Below are 16986 nucleotides of genomic sequence, written 5' to 3'. Positions count from 1 at the left end.
TGTCTTATTTATGCAAACTACGGTTGACGCTCGAAAAGTTGAACATGGAGGTTTGTCCATAATGAAGACGGAATTTATTTTCCCGCATATTCTGCAGGTCACTGGCGACTAGGAATCCTTCCTGTTGTTAGGAACACCTTTCAGGAGCAGGTTCGTAGGAGCACTCCTGTTGTTAAGAGCACCTCTCAGGAACAGGTTGGTAGGGGCACTCACCGACTGGCTACTATCGCTAGCTGGCTACTATCGGCCTTTTGGAAGGCGAAGCCGTTCTTTTTCCTCTATCATAGTAATTGCTGGAATGACCATTGATCCAGACCCTCCATCCATATGATTTCTGCTCTTTCGTGCCATCGTTATTAATCACATAGCGGTAGACGCACGCGATTTACTCGAGAACACAGGAGCGTGAATGCTACATTTCGGGTAGCGTAATTATTTTCAACGAGGCACATAGTAAATTCAAATCACCAGCGAGCGAACATATATAACTCGCGCAAGCTTCAATTACAAGCGAGAGCAAAAACTCTCCTCCGACAGTCGCGTTGAAAAATTATCTCCTCAGACTGCCAGCGAATTTTCCCAGAGGGTATGTTAAAAAGGCCCCTTGGCGATCCAAAACTATATGAAATTGTACTGAGTACAGGTCCTGAAGGGAACTATTCGGTGTTTTAATTTACCGTTGGCGAAGAAGGGAGAGAGAGGGGGAATTGAGGTACAGCAGAGAAAGGGGGAAATCTTAAGGGGACTGTTAAGACCTTCGGAGAAATTCTTCTCGCCAAGGACCCTTAATCACACCCCCTGAAAAACAAACATTACCTTATATGGCTCGATGACCATCTCTTTCACTCTCTTACAACCCTTTGTAATTCGACCCGTGTTTCTCATCTGGGGCCCCAAAGCAGCAGTACCGTGTACAACTGTATCTTAAGGCCTAAACTTTCTATAGAATAGATTTTGCTTTCAACTATTATTATTATTATATGTACCATAATATATACAATTAAATATAGGTATAATCAAATGATTAATTATGTAAGATTCCACTGTACAAATACAACATAAGGCAAAATCTATTCAATATAATAATCTTTTCTTTTCTCTACAATTAAAACTATTTTAAGATTAAGTTAATGCAATGTTATGATGAATTTTGACAATTCAACATAACACAGTGATTGACTATATTTGCCTGAAAGCATGGGTGTATGAACTCTGGTCCGTGGGCTGATCTGGCCCACAAAGCAATTCAAGAAATGTTTCGGTATTACAAAATATGAGGTATAATATGAAGTTATATACAGTCGAACCTCGTTTTAACGAATACTGTTATAGTGTGAAAATCTCATTTTAATGAACACTTTTCTAATCCCCCTGATAAGTTAACATAGGAACACTGCAGACACCTGGAATTCTTTTATACCGAAATTCCGTTATAACAAATTGATTTCATCAGTCTCTGGAGGTTCATTATAATAGAATTCGACTGTACAGTAAAAACGAAATTGAATTAGAAAAAACTACAAATATTGATTAACACAATGATCTTTGCACTAATCTATGCAAATATGTTTAATTTGACTCCATTGATGTTTCCAATTCTATATTTGGCCTATAAAGGAGTAATTCAGCTCATGAAGAAAGCAGAAGTATTTCTGAGTCAAAATCGTGTACCCATGCCTCAGAGGCAAATACCACTTTGATTAATAGATTACGTTAACAAAAAAAATCGTGATTTCTATGTCATATAGCTAAAACATTGGCTAATTTTTAACAGTACAGCTTGAGCCATGTTAAAATGAAGCATAATTCATTCTCTCATAAAGCCAGCAAATTTATTTCTGAGCCAAAGTTGACCGCAGACTGAAAATGTGTGCGCCCATGCCTATGATCATCACCACTTTAGTAACAGATTATGTTCTCAAAACATTGTGATTTGTTCCATGACACTTTGCTAAAACATTGGCTAATTTTCAACTGTACAGCTCGAGCCACATTGTAACAAAACAATTTATGACCAATGCCATTGAATGCAAAATGGAGTTCAAAGGAAAGATTCTCATGCTCCACTCGATGCGTCAATTGTAAGTGCAGTCCTAGGTCAAACAATGAGTACAGATAGAGAGAAGTGATGTCACTCTCCGCTGTTCCAGACCTGCCAATCTTGAAAACACAACATTCTTGTAATTTTCTTAGAAAAATCCTGCAATTTCCTGCAAAAAATCCCGCAATTTTTCCCAAAAATCTTGCAAGCCTGCCGTATAATTTCCTGAGCATAATCCATGGAGTACAAGTCAAAATAAAGAATTAAATGTAAACTTAGCAAAAAATATGTATATATGTTTTTATAAAATAACAGACTGTATGGATGCAACATTTGGTAGAAACAACATTTTCTCTCAAAATCACAAACACTTTCCCTGAATTTCTCAAGATTTCACTAAAGGGGGAATAAAATTTACTCAGCAGATTACAGGACATTTTTTTATTCTAATTTTTCAATACTTTAAAGTAGCGAAATGACAATGTGCAACTTATTGCAGCTATGTACTTCCGTTCTTGAACATGCATATTTTTTGGCAATTTCACTGTCTGGAAACATTTTTTTAAAAAGCACATTGGCATGTTCCGCACAAGGTAACGATAAGTTATGTTCCACAATAAATAAAGTAAATAAACACTCTGCATTTATAACAGCATCAGAAGCGGAACTGCTTTGAGCAAATTTAATTTTTTGTTACTTTCTGTGATCTTACCCCAGTCCACGTGCTTCTGTGTATGAATGCGTTTTATACGACATCTGCTTCGCCTTGGTGTGCTATAGAAAAATCGCATCTACAAATGGAGCAGAGGGCAAACTACTGGTCTTCCTTCATTTGATTATGCAAGGATAATCTACCGTGAAACATTTCTTTAAAATGCACTGATATTTTCGACAATCATTGTGAGCTCTAAAGCCGGGTTTACCTAGGAGCCGCGCGCAATGTGATGTGTGATGAGAGGAAGAAAATTCATCACTGCCCCCACGGGGACTCGAACCCCAGTCTCTCGCTTGCTGGATGACTGCTCTACCATCTAAGCTACGGAAGCAGATAGAATATTTCAACCTTGGAGTGTATATATATGTTGAAAGGCTCCGTGCATGGACCATTCCTCATAATCTTCATCTCCACAAATAACCAGTCTTTCAATGAATCTTGTCTCTTCATTTTCGTTGTGTTTTCCTTCCCCCTCAAACCGGAGCATGCAGACAACAGAGTAGCCGATACCAGGGCCATATACTATATAGCCCCACTGAGCTGATGCGCCGAGCTAGGGAAAACACAAACGTGTAGCATGATTATGCAACACGTTTCTGCCAACGCAGAATGGTCCAATTCAATGTGGTGCAAAAAACCTATTCCTAGGAAAACCAGGCTTCACACATAAAAAAAACCAAAAAACAATTGTAATTGAGTTATCCAGGGCTATTGACTGCACGCTTCTAAGGCATGCTGTTTATGTTAGAAGGTTTGAACGGCTTTGACCACACTTCAAAATTTTATCATCATACAGAAAAATATCACCATGAAGGTACCAAAGCTGTATTTAAAATAAAGCTTTAGTAGGTACCCTGGAGCATAGCTAACCCTAGAGTATGGATTGTATGACATTTTGTGAGCACCCCTATTCTGGTATTGGAATTGAAGTTCGAATAATGAAGATTCTTGTGGAAAAAAAAAACAACCGCGTTTGCAGATCTGTTTATCGAAAAATATTTTGATTATTTAATAAGAATTTCGATTTAACACAAAAAATAATTTTATTTTTATTTTTCTTCAATTTTTCCCCTCTTCATCAATTCCAGCAATACGTAATTAAAATCCAAAAACCCTGTAACCGTTTAAAATATCTGGCATTGCCAGACCCAATCTGGAGAGTTGGCAGGTCTGCTGTTCATATGAAGTATGAAAGCCTGGATAACACCAAGCGGAGATCGAGATGTGGTTCGGAAAGAAAATTCACATTCCTCTGTGGGGAATCGAACCACCAATCTTTCACTGTCTGGGCGAGTGTTCTAACCATTGAACTACACAGGACAGACATTTTCTTTCCTTAGAGCATATGCACAAGTATGAATGCTGAATGGGACTGTGCATGGACAGCCTCCTAGCTCAACTAATAGCTCAAACGACGTTAGCCCCCAGATGGAGAGATCAGTGGTTCGATTCTCCACAGAGGAATGTGAATTTTCTTTCCGAACTACATCTCGATCTCGCTTGGTTATCCAGGCTTTTGTACTTCATATGAACAATGGAGAGTGACATCGTTTCTCTCTATATGTCGCCATCTGGGGGCTAACGTAGTAAGAGCTATTAGTTGAGCTAGGAGGCTGTCCATGCACAGTCCCGTTCAGCATTCATACATATGCTCTAAGGAATGAAAATGTCTGTCCTCTGTAGTTCAATGGTTAGAACACTCGCTTGGACAGTGAGAAATTGTTGGTTCAATTCCCCACAGAGGAATGTGAATTTTCTTTCCGAAATACATCTTGATCTCTGCTTGGTTATTCAGGCTTTCATACTTCGAATGAGTACAGATTCTACTTTCATGTATAAATAGATACAATGTATAAACACCATGATAATTTTAATACATTTATCCCTTTTTACCAGCATCTACGCATAATATCCCCCCCCCCCAAGCATAGTTAGGAAATTTGATAAATACTAAGAAAATTATCACGTTAACCGGTGATTTTCTCTACTACCCATGCATCATTTCATTGACAATAGCTGTTGTAGTTAAGATTGCTAAATGAGCGTTCATTATATCAGGAGTTCAAATAGGAGTTTGTTACATCAAGGTCTGATTTTAGAACTTGCCAAATTGGAGTTAATTATATGAGTTATTTTGGGGATGTTCAAAAAAATTTGCTAAATCAAGAGTTCCTTATATGCGGTTCAGACTCAGGCTCACAAACATGGCCATCTAAATAACAAATCTTATCACAGCAATGGGGGCTAATTCATCATATTTACCAATACAAAATGCAATTATGCGTAGCTGGCAAAAATGAGATAAATTTAGTATGCTTTATTTTAGCAATAACACTTGGGTATTATGCATAATTGCTAGTAAAAGTTATAAGCTAAGGTAAAGTGATCAAAATTACCGAAAGTGTTGGTGATCATGCATAGTAACCAGATATGCATTATAACCAAATTTATCTCAATTAACATAACATATATATAAAATTAACGTTCTGTATTTTATAGTGGACCTGTCCATTTTTTTTTATAATGCCTTAATAAGACAACACAAATTTGATTCACCTGCAATGGACCATATGTAAGGAAAAAGTATAACTGAGACTGGCAGCTGCATTATATTTCTGTAATTAGTTTCTCAAAGGTCATAGTTATTTCAGTATCGTTATTTCCACTATTTGTAGTAACTATTCAAAAATACTCAATGTTTAAAAAATAATTTTTCAACATTATTTCATACAATTTTCATACATTTTGCTTGAAATGCATCATATTACCTTGTCTCTAATCGTTGCATCGCAATTGGTTTCTTCCAGGAGATATTTTGCGCAATCTTTATGGCTTTGTGTAGCAGCACACACAAGAGTAGTTGATCTATCATTATCATGGATGTTCACATCTGCACAAGCTTCTATCAGGAGGCGGACTACATCGATATTCCCATAGCTGACTGCCATCATGAGAGGAGTTTGCCCGTACTGTAGTCATGTAAGTGAGAGAAAAAGATGTACTGAACTTATTTATTTTTTTATCTCCCAAAATAATTTGATTTTGGAAAGGTGCCCACCAGAAGTATAGGTGCTAGTCACTCTGCAAAGTGGTCAGCTATTTTACATATCATTCAGACTTGGACACTAGACACTTTGCGAAGCTTTTTGAATTTTAGGTTTACTGTAACAGGGTGGGGCATAAGTCATTTCAAACATTTCCATGGAGAACTGACACAAATTTTTGACAATGAAGACTGTATAGAATCATAAAAAATATGAACAATGTAGGTCACCAGTGCTAGATATAAATTGGATCATGCGAAACAAATTTATAAACAGAAGTATAATTTTACAAGTGTGTATTTATGTAAAATTCAGAAAAAGCCAGTGGCTCTCTAACTTTTTTTACTTAAGGTTGCCTTGTCCTAGTCATTGTTAACCTGCTCCTTATTGCTATTCATTCACTGCTAAACTGAAAAATATAAGTACTTTCCAAACACCCGTTTTTGAAAATACACACACACACACACACAGGCAAGCCTACAGCTAAGTTTACTTTAAAAAATGGTTCCAAAATTTTTATTTTTAAAAAAGGCGATGAAAAATACACATTTATTATACCCACAGTTTATGCAGATATGAGCAAAGATTTTGTGATAGTTCTTTGAAGTTTTTAACCATTGAGAGGCAGCACTTTAGAAATATTAGTAAAATTATGTTATGTTATATTATTTATTTATTTGTACAATATTATTGGCCCTGGGGCCTATATAAGAGGATGCGATTGAAAATGACAAAGATATTGTTTGATATTGGACATTGATATTATACATATCATATTATGTCATGTACTTCATTTGGTGTTTTTTTTTTTACCCCAGCATGAGTATTTTTGTAATAAATTAATTATATTGCTCATTTTATGCGGCAAAATTATGAAACATGTTTCTTTCAACTTCTTAGATTTTTGAATGTGAGTATTTCTCTTCAGAAAGAGCAATAAGTTTTCTATCGTACGTCATTTCACGGTACAAACTAAACTGAATTTTCAGTAGCAGAAAACTTTCTATATCATGTAGTAAGGTGCTGCCAGTTCACTTGGTTTTTCTTCCAAACCAAGCACAACTCTGATCTATCGCCATGGGCAAGCCAGTTCTAGTTAGCTAACTCTAGCTTCCTCTAGATTTTCCTTCTCTATATTTAAAATCAAAGACACTCCCAATATCAGTAAACACCCTCTCGATTATGTCATAATCATTGGCTTATAAAAGAGGGGGATGAACAGAACTGAATAACTTGTGAAATTCTAAGAATTTTTTTTCGTGTATTTCCACTGATTCTAATAAAATTGATTGATAAAAATTATGTGATCAGTAAATAACATCTATGATACTTTTTATACTCATGCCCTTTAGGGCCCTATTGGAAGAAAAATGAAGCTGACCCCCCCCCCCCCCCCCTGCTGCAAGCTCTTCAATTACTAAGTCAATAACATAGATGAAATTTTTATATCCAGCCCTCTAATGTTAATAAATTTTACTCAAATGAAAAATATATAGGTGTAACTAACATAACTATTACAGAATGTTCAAAATTTAGTCGCAACATTCAGCAATATGATATTCACCTTCAAAGATGTATTCACACTTCCATTCGAAATCAATTTTTTAATCGTGTTGTGTTCTTCTGAAATCACAGAGACCATTGAGCAAAGGTGGAGAGTTGTGTATCCAGCCTGTTGAAATATTTTAATAAGAAAACAAAAATTTTGTTGTAAATTAAATACTACTCTTACTTCGTCAAATATAACAAAAATTAAAGGGTTTGCAGCAAAAAATTGTTGGCTCCATTTTCGGCAATTTTGAGTGAACCTACTCTTTCTTGTTAAAAAATTAAATTTCCTTCATTTGGTGCTGGGTGAAGGTAACTCCAGCAGCTAGTTCCTGTGTGTCTTAATAGATATATACTACTATATGTCTACTATAGCTATATACATATATATAGCTATAGTAACACTGGGGCAAGAAAGAAGTGAAAAAAGAAAAGGGCAGACTCCTTTTAGGCCTGATGGAAGAAAAATGGAGCTGACCTCTTTTCTTGCTGCAAGCCCTTCAATCACTTAGAGATTAGTAACACATGGTTTTTTTGTTTTATGTTTCTGATTATACGAAATTCATGATAGATTTCTTTAAACTGAACTTATGATATTTATACAATTAAACTGAGCAGGTTTAGCTAATGAAAAACAGTGCGATTCTCGAAAAATACTTGAAAGCTTTCGTTACCTTATTTGGCCAATTGAGATCGTAGGCACCAGTGTCTAAAATAACCGAAACAATGATGAGATTATTCGTCAGAGCAAAGTTTAGAACTGTGTTTGCCTTTCAAGAGAAAATACATATATATATATATTACAAAGAGAAAATGACTCAGGATTCAAAACTTATTCAACTTTTTCATATACACTGCTGGCCACCCAAATTGCAACACCAAGAAAGACAAGAGATATCGCAACAATATTTATTTTGTAGATAACATGTTGACCAAGCATCAAATGATTAAATTTATAGACTTCTGTGAAGTGTGGTTCCTGCCAAAATCAGTAGCCAGAGTAGCCGCCATTTTTGGAGATCACCGCTGCCACATGCCTCGGCATTGATTCAAAGAGACTTTGGATGTGTTCTTGGGGTACAGCAGACCAAGCAGCTTCCACGCGTTGCCAAAGTTGATCTGGTGTGGCAGCTGGGGATGCAATCTGGGTCAATCGTTGAGCAACCATGGACCCACATGTTTTCTATCGGCGAAAGATCCGGAGAGCGAGCTGGCCAGAGAAGCAATTCAATTTGGCGATTGACGAAGAACCTTTGGACAATGCGTGCCACGTGTGGTCGCGCATTATTCTGTTGAAATATGGCTGTGGGCAAGCCCTGAAGGTAAGGAAGAACAACTGGCTCCAACACCTCGGAGATGTAGCGCTGGCTTTTTAAAGTACCGGCAATGCGTACTAGAGGAGTGTGAGAGTGATATCCAATACCGCCCCATACCATAATACCCGGTGCAGGACCAGTGTGGCGGTGCATAACGCAGCTGTTCAGCATCCTCTCTCGACGGTGTCTCCAGACTCGAATCCGACCATCGTGGTGTTGCAGACAGAAGCGTGACTCGTCAGTAAAGACAATTTCATTCTATTGTGCCGTCCACATCCTTCTTTCATCGCACCATTGGCGGCGGAGACGTCTGAGGTTCTGCGTCAAGGGTAGACGAAGCAATGGACGTCTTGCGGACAGACCACTCTGCTGTAAACGGCGTCGAATGGTACGAGCAGACACTGGATGATGCGGTACAGACTGAATGTGCTGTGCTATGGTTCGTGATATGGCTGAGCGATCCGTCACTGCCATACGCACAATACGCCTGTCATCACGTGAAGTGGTGCACTGAGGTGGATGCGATCGAACGCATCGGTCCGTCGTACACTCCTGCATCCAACGATCACATATCCGCATTACAGTTGTTTGGTTTCGTCCAACATGACTACAGATTTCCCTGAAAGATAATCCACAATCTCGGTAGGCCACTATCCTTCCTCTGTCGAACTCGGATACTTGATCAAAAGATGATCGCTGTTTTCTACGAGGCATAATTGATCGTTTTTTTGAAAAAACCACAAGAAAAACACAATTGCCGTACTTCAAATCGTCGAAATCTCCAAGCCTTAAATAGCGCTTTGAAGTGGCGCCACAGGCGAGCGTGATGTGCGTCTGCGCTGAAATTCTAATCATTTGCATATCTCACCTCCGCTAATGCATGTTGTAAATTTCATATTATTTGCATGCTTCCTTCAGGGTGTTGCATTTACGGTGGCCAGCAGTGTACATTAATTTAAAAATATTCAGCATAATGAAATACATATAGTATTCAAATAGTATCCAATTTTTGCAAGCTTGAATTCCAGACATTTTAATGCCTCCAACTGATGACATTGAATAAATTGTTGAATTGATTGTGATATCCATAATAACTTTCATGAAAACTTCGGAAGTTATCTGAAGTGAATGCCTGAGATAAATAACTTTTCTTGGCCCATCTGTTAATTCAATTCTATCATTCAACTACTTACCCGTGAATGCACCTTGTACACATCTCTGTGGAAGAACGTCTAATGAATTGGTAAAAGCAGTAATTTATGGGCCCCCCCAACATTTTTTTAATGCTGCTGGAATTGTGCTCGTTTCATGTTCCTGCTGTGCTACTACTAAACCGCCCAAACGTCTAGTTCATATTCTGCTACAGAACTGTCTAATGAATGGGTACATGTTAGAATATGTGTGTGTTGTGAACCTAAAGCAAGTTTTTTTTTTTTCTGTAGAGTAGTTGTTATGTGTTGCTTGTTGAACGCTGCCACCTGCCTTCTAAATTCAGAAGCAGACAAATTGGCTTGTGTCATACGTGAATTTTTTTTTATGTTGTAGGCCTTATTGCTCTCTGTGGAGACTTTTTAAAATGGGAGATTGTCTCACATTCACACCTCAAAGTTGGAAAATCACAGTAAACCTACTTCAGCCAACCACCACTAAGCTGTCAGTGAGGTTTGAACCAGGGATTCTTGTGATGCGAGTCCATGACAATACCCACATGAACACATAGCTGCTGTTTTGCTGTACTGCCATATGTCTTCCATATTTTGAAGTGAAGATGGTAAATGCTTTTTGTTATGAATTTTCATGTTATATAAGTTCATGTTAAAGGCAGGGCCATAGTGTGCTTTCTCAGGACCACAGGGTAGACTTTTTCTTGGGGGCCCCTTGGAAGGGTTATTATTATGAAAAATAAGTGTACATTTTGTGGGGGGGGGGGGCAGTACACTCCTGTTGCCCCAGCCTAGTTGCGGGCCTTGTTGAAGGTCTGCCTACTTCTGTAATTCAATTGATAGATGATGAGATTCACTAGTTTATTGATTTAAAAGAACTTCATACAGAAAAAATGTAGATTTTTCAACCATAGTTCAGAATTCTGCAATGCAGAAAACTGCGGTTGCATTGTCCATCACCTTTGCTGCCTTTTACATGATATTTTTTTCCATATCGAAATGTCTTTCTGATTTTCACATGGAAGTACTTTGATATGCACATGCTATACCATTCATCATGATGTTCAGTTCTTCCAAAATTGGGATACAGTGAAATCTTGCTACAACAAAACTCAATATAATGATAAATCCCTCTACAAAAATATTTTTTCACATCTTATTTAGAAATACCTATAGTCTAATGTTAAACTGCTGCTTCTTGATGCAACGATAATCTCTTTATTATGATATTTTTTCTTGTTCTAGAGGGATTTATTGTTATATCGAGTTTTGTTGTAGAAAGATTGCACTCTATCCCAATTTTGGAGGCACTGAATATCATGATAAATGGTATAGCATGCGTATTTCACTTTTTATCAAAGTACTTCCATGTGAAAATCAGAACTTTTCAGATTCAACAAAATCAGATTTCACTGTGTTAGTAAACATTTTTTTACCATGCTGAAAAGCATATTACCAAAAAATACAGAATTACTTCAGACTTACACTATCATCGATACTGTTGATAATCCATCTGGTCATCTTTGGCGACATCTCTTTGAAAAAATCAAACCACCTCTGTTTCATTTCTCGTGCAGATTTTTTCTATGTTTGATAAAATAAATGCAAATAGTTTGTGTTCTATCTTAAATACTGTAATTGTATAATTCAAACTTGTGAACTGTTGTTTGATCATTTACCTACTCGGCTTATCATTATTCTATCACATCATTATTAAATGAACTAATTGTGAAAAGTGATGAATATTAAATTATATTTGTTGTATGAAAAAAATTCCATATAGAAATTTTTTTTTAAATCTTCCTCTGTTAATAGTGTTCCACAACTCTACTGCTAAAATGAGAGGGTGATAGTATACGTCAATTTTTGCAATGGACTCCAGGATCAAAATCTATTTATTCAGGAGATACGGGTGATGATCCAACTCAGAAGTTGCCAAAATATGACAACTTTGCTCTTATCTCAAAGAGCAACATAGAAATTGCATGCACGGTGCGAGGGGAATCCTTCCTTCCAGCCACAGACAGTTAAGAATAGGGGAAAATATTGTAATAAAAGGCATTTCCGACCCTAGGTCCCCCCGAAAAAATTGTTTGTTTGGACATGAATATCACCCCTCTTATTTTGGTGGTAGAGTTGTGGGACACCCTGTTCTAGATCATGAACTGATGCTGGCTCCTAGTCGCAAGTTATCAAACCCATTTGCTCACCAATAAGGTGTTAAGCGAGATGACTCGCTCCGATGGATTATATATATATATATATATATATATATATATATATATATATTACTTCACAATAACATTCTCATTTCTTTTTCTTTTTGTATCCTGTGTATATAATATGGCAAGTGTAAGATAACAGATGAGATGGCATGGGGGGGGGGGGCGCTCAATTGCTTTTAAAACATACCTCCATCCTAATATGTGTACATTCATCTTAACTAAACCCCGAAACTTCTCCAACTCCTAATCCCATCTTGTCTGTAATCACCACAAAATTTGTTAATCGCGACAGTACCCAATTGTCCAGCGAAAATATGTTGTAAAAAAGTTCTATTTTTTGACACAAAATAAAGTGTTCCAGACTCTGCCACGAAGCTGGGCTGGAAGAGATCTATACAAGGGGATAAGTCCAGTGGCAAAGTTCTGGCGTTCATTCATTCATGTTCTAGATCATGCTATAGTCATTTTCTGCACCTCAAGCAGTGGTGGTCAACTTTTTTCTAGTCTGTTCCACTCCCTATCATAAAAAATTTTATGTGTGCCACTCATTTATCTCTCTCATCAAGTGTTGCCAGGCATATTATACATACAGGATTGTCCCATATTTTGATATCTCCCAGTGTTTCATAAAATTTATCTTCGATTTTTAACTTCAATGTTTTTATTGTTTTTTTGAATTTGTATTGTTTGAAACTTTCGACACTGCCACTGATTCATTGTAAGCAAAGCGACGACCAGAAATTAAAATTTACTTTATAATCTGGGAGCCAGTGTTCGTTTTGGCACCCCCTTCCTGTAATTGTGAATGAAAAAAAAACTGTAAATTTAGCATCCTTCCTGATCCAGTGCCTTTGCACCGATCCCGTCCCCCAATTGTGGCCCTGACTGTATGAACGCAATATTATTTCAAATTCTTTTTATGGAACCGTATATTTGTCAGTTTTCTTCACTTGTGCTTAAGAAACTTGCTACAAAAAACAACTGTAAGATGCATTTCACTGATAAGTGATGCAACCTGTAACTCGACACGGATTGATAAAAAAAAACCTGAATTTCAGGTTGTATAGCCAATCTGTGTTGAGTTGCTCGTTGCATCGCTCTTAGTACTGCTCCAGTGAGCAAGAAGCACCCTGGTTACAAGAAATTTAAAATCGGATGACTTGTTATTTTTCCTCTGTTTTAAGCAATGTAATATTACTACATTACTTCCATAATTACTCTAGAATTAAGAGCAGTAAGACAATGGAAAGAATCAAAGGTTAAAAACATAAAAAAATTGGATACTAATATCAGTTTAACTTTATTCATATGAGGAAATGAAACTCACCAAAGTATCATCTCGAAGCTTATTCAAGTTCAGCAAATATATGATCACAGTTTTGCATGAAGTTTGGAATTCTTCACTGACATATCTAAGAGGATGAAGTCATATTATGAATAAACTGATATACTTGAAGAAAAAAAAATTGCATCACAAGGATAAACTTTTACAATGGATCCAATGGAAATGTGCAAGGACGGTTTGGCAGCACTTTATGGTTTTGCTTTTTTTCAAGCAATTATATTCATTATCTTTGGAATCAAGAACAGTAAGAATCGAACCACAAATGTATGTTTAACTTTTTTTTCAATCCTTCTTTCAGTTTCATTTTATTTTTCACATGTAATATGAACTCAATCTTTCAATGCATTAATTTATTTTAGTATTGAAATTTACCTTTTTTTTGCAATGCTTGCTATTTATCATTTACACTTAGTCTCTGTAGACTGCCACTGTGCGGTCATGTGGGCATCGTGCTGGACTCTCAACTTGAGGATCCAGGTTTGAACCCCGCTGACAAACAGTGGTAGTCGGCTGAATTTTTTTAAAATCTTATGTCCAAAATAAATGTCAAGCAACTAAAAGCATATAGTAGTGAAATATATTTTTCTTCCAGTTTTAAACCATAATATTGCATTCAATAAAAATATTGTATTCCCAGCATTAATTAGCAATCTGAAAAACAGCAAGGGAGACCCAACATGCAGAGTCAGATTCTTTAATACGTCTATTCTAAAAATCCATTGAATTTACTGAATGCATACTGTGATCCTCATTAAACCTGTTTTTTTCCCTAGCATGCCGGGAACAAGGAGCAAACTCCCCCAAATCAAAAACCAGTGGCACTCGAGTATCATGGAGTGCCAGCTAATGCAGGGAAGTACAGTACATTTCGTCAGTAAAATTTCGTAAAGACGACGCATGCATAATGAATTAAAATGACAATTATTATAACAGTGTCTAAAAATGATTGATGTTTTTTTTTTGTAATTACGGTATTCAATTAGAGAAATGCGGTGTTCAAGTTCAGATTTAGAGCAATAGGCTTATCGAATAAGAATTTATCTTTCGCGATCAGCGAAACAAACCATCTTACTTGTATTTGGCTCGTGATTCAGTTCTGCCTTTTGTTTCATCCATGTGCAGTTTTTTTACGACTTCCGCCAGCTGGTGAAAGAATTCAGACGAACTTATGACTGGAGCAACCTTATTTTTTTGTTTCTTAGTTTTGAGCTTTCCGTTTGAATCATGTGCATATGATAGCAGTTTCTGTGTCATCGCATAGTTATCAAATGATACATCAGAGCTACTGCTGTTGTTTGGATCATGGATTCTCACAGATGAGAGTTTTTGGTTTCTGCTGACTCTTGTCTTAGTGGTTGATGGCAGCTTGTCTTCATAACTGCAGGGTAATTTGGGTCTGGTGGAAGGAGAGGAACCAGAGTTTGGTCTTTCTGTCATTCTGCTCCTTTCGTGAACTTTTTCTTTAGCATGTGAGTGGCTTCTTTCATTTGGATATTCTACCAAACTTGTCATGGTTTTGCTCCGTCTGCAAAAAATTGTATGAATCATGATTTTTTTAAAACGACAAAGTACATAGATGGCATGATATACGTACTGTAAACTGAAGTGAATTTGGTACATACTGTAATTTCTTATTTTAGATGACACAGTTGCCACAGCAACTGTAAATGAAATAGATTCGATTCCAACTCTAGCCACCAGAGTGAGTCTCTAGGATCTCTATGATCAAAAATGGTGCACAAATTTCTTATAATTATCCCGCCTATTTTTATCGTAACCTGTGTTTGTATTTTTAAGATTGTATGAAAACATTGCAAAACTTTGTTTGCAGTGTTTAGTGCTTACATCTTACAGTCTTGATAGAAGTTTGCTTTAGGAAGTATATTTATTGTTTTAAGTGTGGAGGGTAACTGATATAATTAAATCAGTTTGTCAAATACTGGTTGTTTCACACAGGCATACACAGTTGTACAGATATCACGAACATATAAGAAAATGTTAGACTCACGGCCCTATCAAAATTACACAGATTAAATTAACTTTTTAATTAATTTAAGAGATTAACACTGAAACTGCACCTTTGACTAGACAGATTTAGGTTGTAGACATTAAATAATAATTCCATGTGTTTATATTTGTATTAAAACAAAATATATAATTTTTTATTTGTCCCTAATTATTTCCATGTGTGTGAGATGAAAATACACACTTCGAAAAGTAAAATACCAAGGCAGTAGTCACCCTCGGCGCTGTGACTGGGGGGGGGGGGGAAACCAGGCGGATCTGATGCCCCGGGTGCTGAACCAGATGGGGTGCCAAATTCACCCTTTAACTGCTTCTTCTACATTAAACGGGGTGCCAAAATGTGTGCTTGCACCAGCCTACAAAGTATCTACACTGCTCAAAACAAGTAGGGGAGCAAGCAAAAAAGTGAAGAAAACCGTGCGAGACAGCCACGTATTGGCATACAATGGATAGTACACGCGTATCAATGCGCAATACAGAAAAAAGCCGTAAAAAAATTTGGAATTAAGCTTTAATTCTTTGAAAATATGGAAAAAACATGAAAAGATGATTTAGGGCAACAATTTGGTTACATGTAAACGATAAAAAGTACTGTTTAGACATGATGCATGAGTTTTAATAGGGCGTGTGGTCTCCTCGAACAGCTAAGACTACTGCACACCTGTTTGCCATGGATGCGATGAGGTTATCGATCAGACTTTGGGGAATACTGTTCCACTCCTCAAGAAGTGCAATCTGCAAGTCTCGGACAGTAACAGGCGGCCTTGGTTGCGCAGCAATGCGTCGTCCGAGAACATGCTCGATTGGATTCAGGTCAGGATAGCGCGCTGGCCATTCCATACGCTGTATTGTTTCAGCTTCAAGCATGTTCTCCACCAGACGAGCTCTATGCGGTCAGGCATTATCATCCTGGAAAACAAAGGAATCTCCAATGGCTCCAGCGTAAGGGATGACATGAGGTCGCAGTATCTCGTCTGCGTACCTTCAGGCCGTAAAAGTGCCATTCCGAATGATATGCAGGTCCGTACGTTCGCCTATGCTGATTCCACCCCATACCATCCAACCAGCTCGTCTGTATTGTGACCTTTCACGAACGAATGCAGGGTTATTTCGAGTGCCCCTGTCCTTCCATACCAGAACACGTCGGGTTTCACACTCCAGACTGAATCGGGACTCGTCTGTAAACAGCACTTGGCTCCAATCATGTTGCTCCCGATCTCGATGTTCAGCAGCCCATCTTCTTCGGGCCGCACGGTGGCGTGGGGTCAATGGAATGCAGACCATTGGCCTACGTGCATAGAGCCCTCCCTCATGAAGCCGATTACGTACTGTTTGGCTGGACACCCTTCGTCCTGTTGCCAAGAGCAACTGTCTTTGCAGCTGCGTAGCATTCCCTGTTCTGTTTCGACAGGCTGTTAACCGTATATACAGGTCATCAGTTGCTGTAGTGGCGTGTGGCCGACCTTGCCCTGGTCGACGTCTAACATTTCCTGTTTCTTGGAATCGATTTCACAGCCTTGCAACAACACTTCTGGCGACTCCAACAGCGTCCGCGACACTACGT

The 16986-nt window shown here is 37.6% G+C and overlaps 1 protein-coding gene and 1 long non-coding RNA gene across 5 annotated transcripts in view; one reads left to right on the top strand and one right to left on the bottom strand.

Annotated features, from left to right (window-relative positions):
• LOC149088102 (uncharacterized) overlaps positions 1 to 5703 on the top strand; it is a 31203-nt gene extending 25500 nt beyond the window's left edge. Inside the window, exon 3 of the long non-coding RNA XR_016194091.1 lies at positions 5564 to 5703. This is a non-coding gene — a long non-coding RNA (uncharacterized LOC149088102). The remainder of the gene's footprint in view (positions 1 to 5563) is intronic.
• Positions 1 to 16986, bottom strand: part of LOC149088100 (uncharacterized) — an 84320-nt gene that overhangs the window by 55382 nt on the left and 11952 nt on the right. For all 4 annotated transcript variants that reach the window (XM_089244336.1, XM_089244353.1, XM_089244344.1 and 1 more), the window contains 6 exons: positions 14470 to 14922; positions 13380 to 13464; positions 11313 to 11411; positions 8023 to 8118; positions 7365 to 7472; positions 5525 to 5725 (listed from right to left, as the gene is read on the bottom strand). In XM_089244336.1, the coding sequence (XP_089100462.1) occupies positions 5525 to 5725; positions 7365 to 7472; positions 8023 to 8118; positions 11313 to 11411; positions 13380 to 13464; positions 14470 to 14922 (1042 nt within the window). The remainder of the gene's footprint in view (positions 1 to 5524; positions 5726 to 7364; positions 7473 to 8022; positions 8119 to 11312; positions 11412 to 13379; positions 13465 to 14469; positions 14923 to 16986) is intronic.

The sequence above is a fragment of the Pholcus phalangioides genome, unplaced genomic scaffold (genome assembly GCF_987345545.1).
Source record: "Pholcus phalangioides strain wild (caught in Gottingen) unplaced genomic scaffold, Ppha-v1.0 ptg000003l_1, whole genome shotgun sequence".
In the NCBI taxonomy this organism is placed as follows: domain Eukaryota; kingdom Metazoa; phylum Arthropoda; class Arachnida; order Araneae; family Pholcidae; genus Pholcus; species Pholcus phalangioides.
The sequence above is the reverse complement of the archived record's forward strand: the minus strand, read 5'-3'. Positions and strand labels throughout refer to the sequence as shown.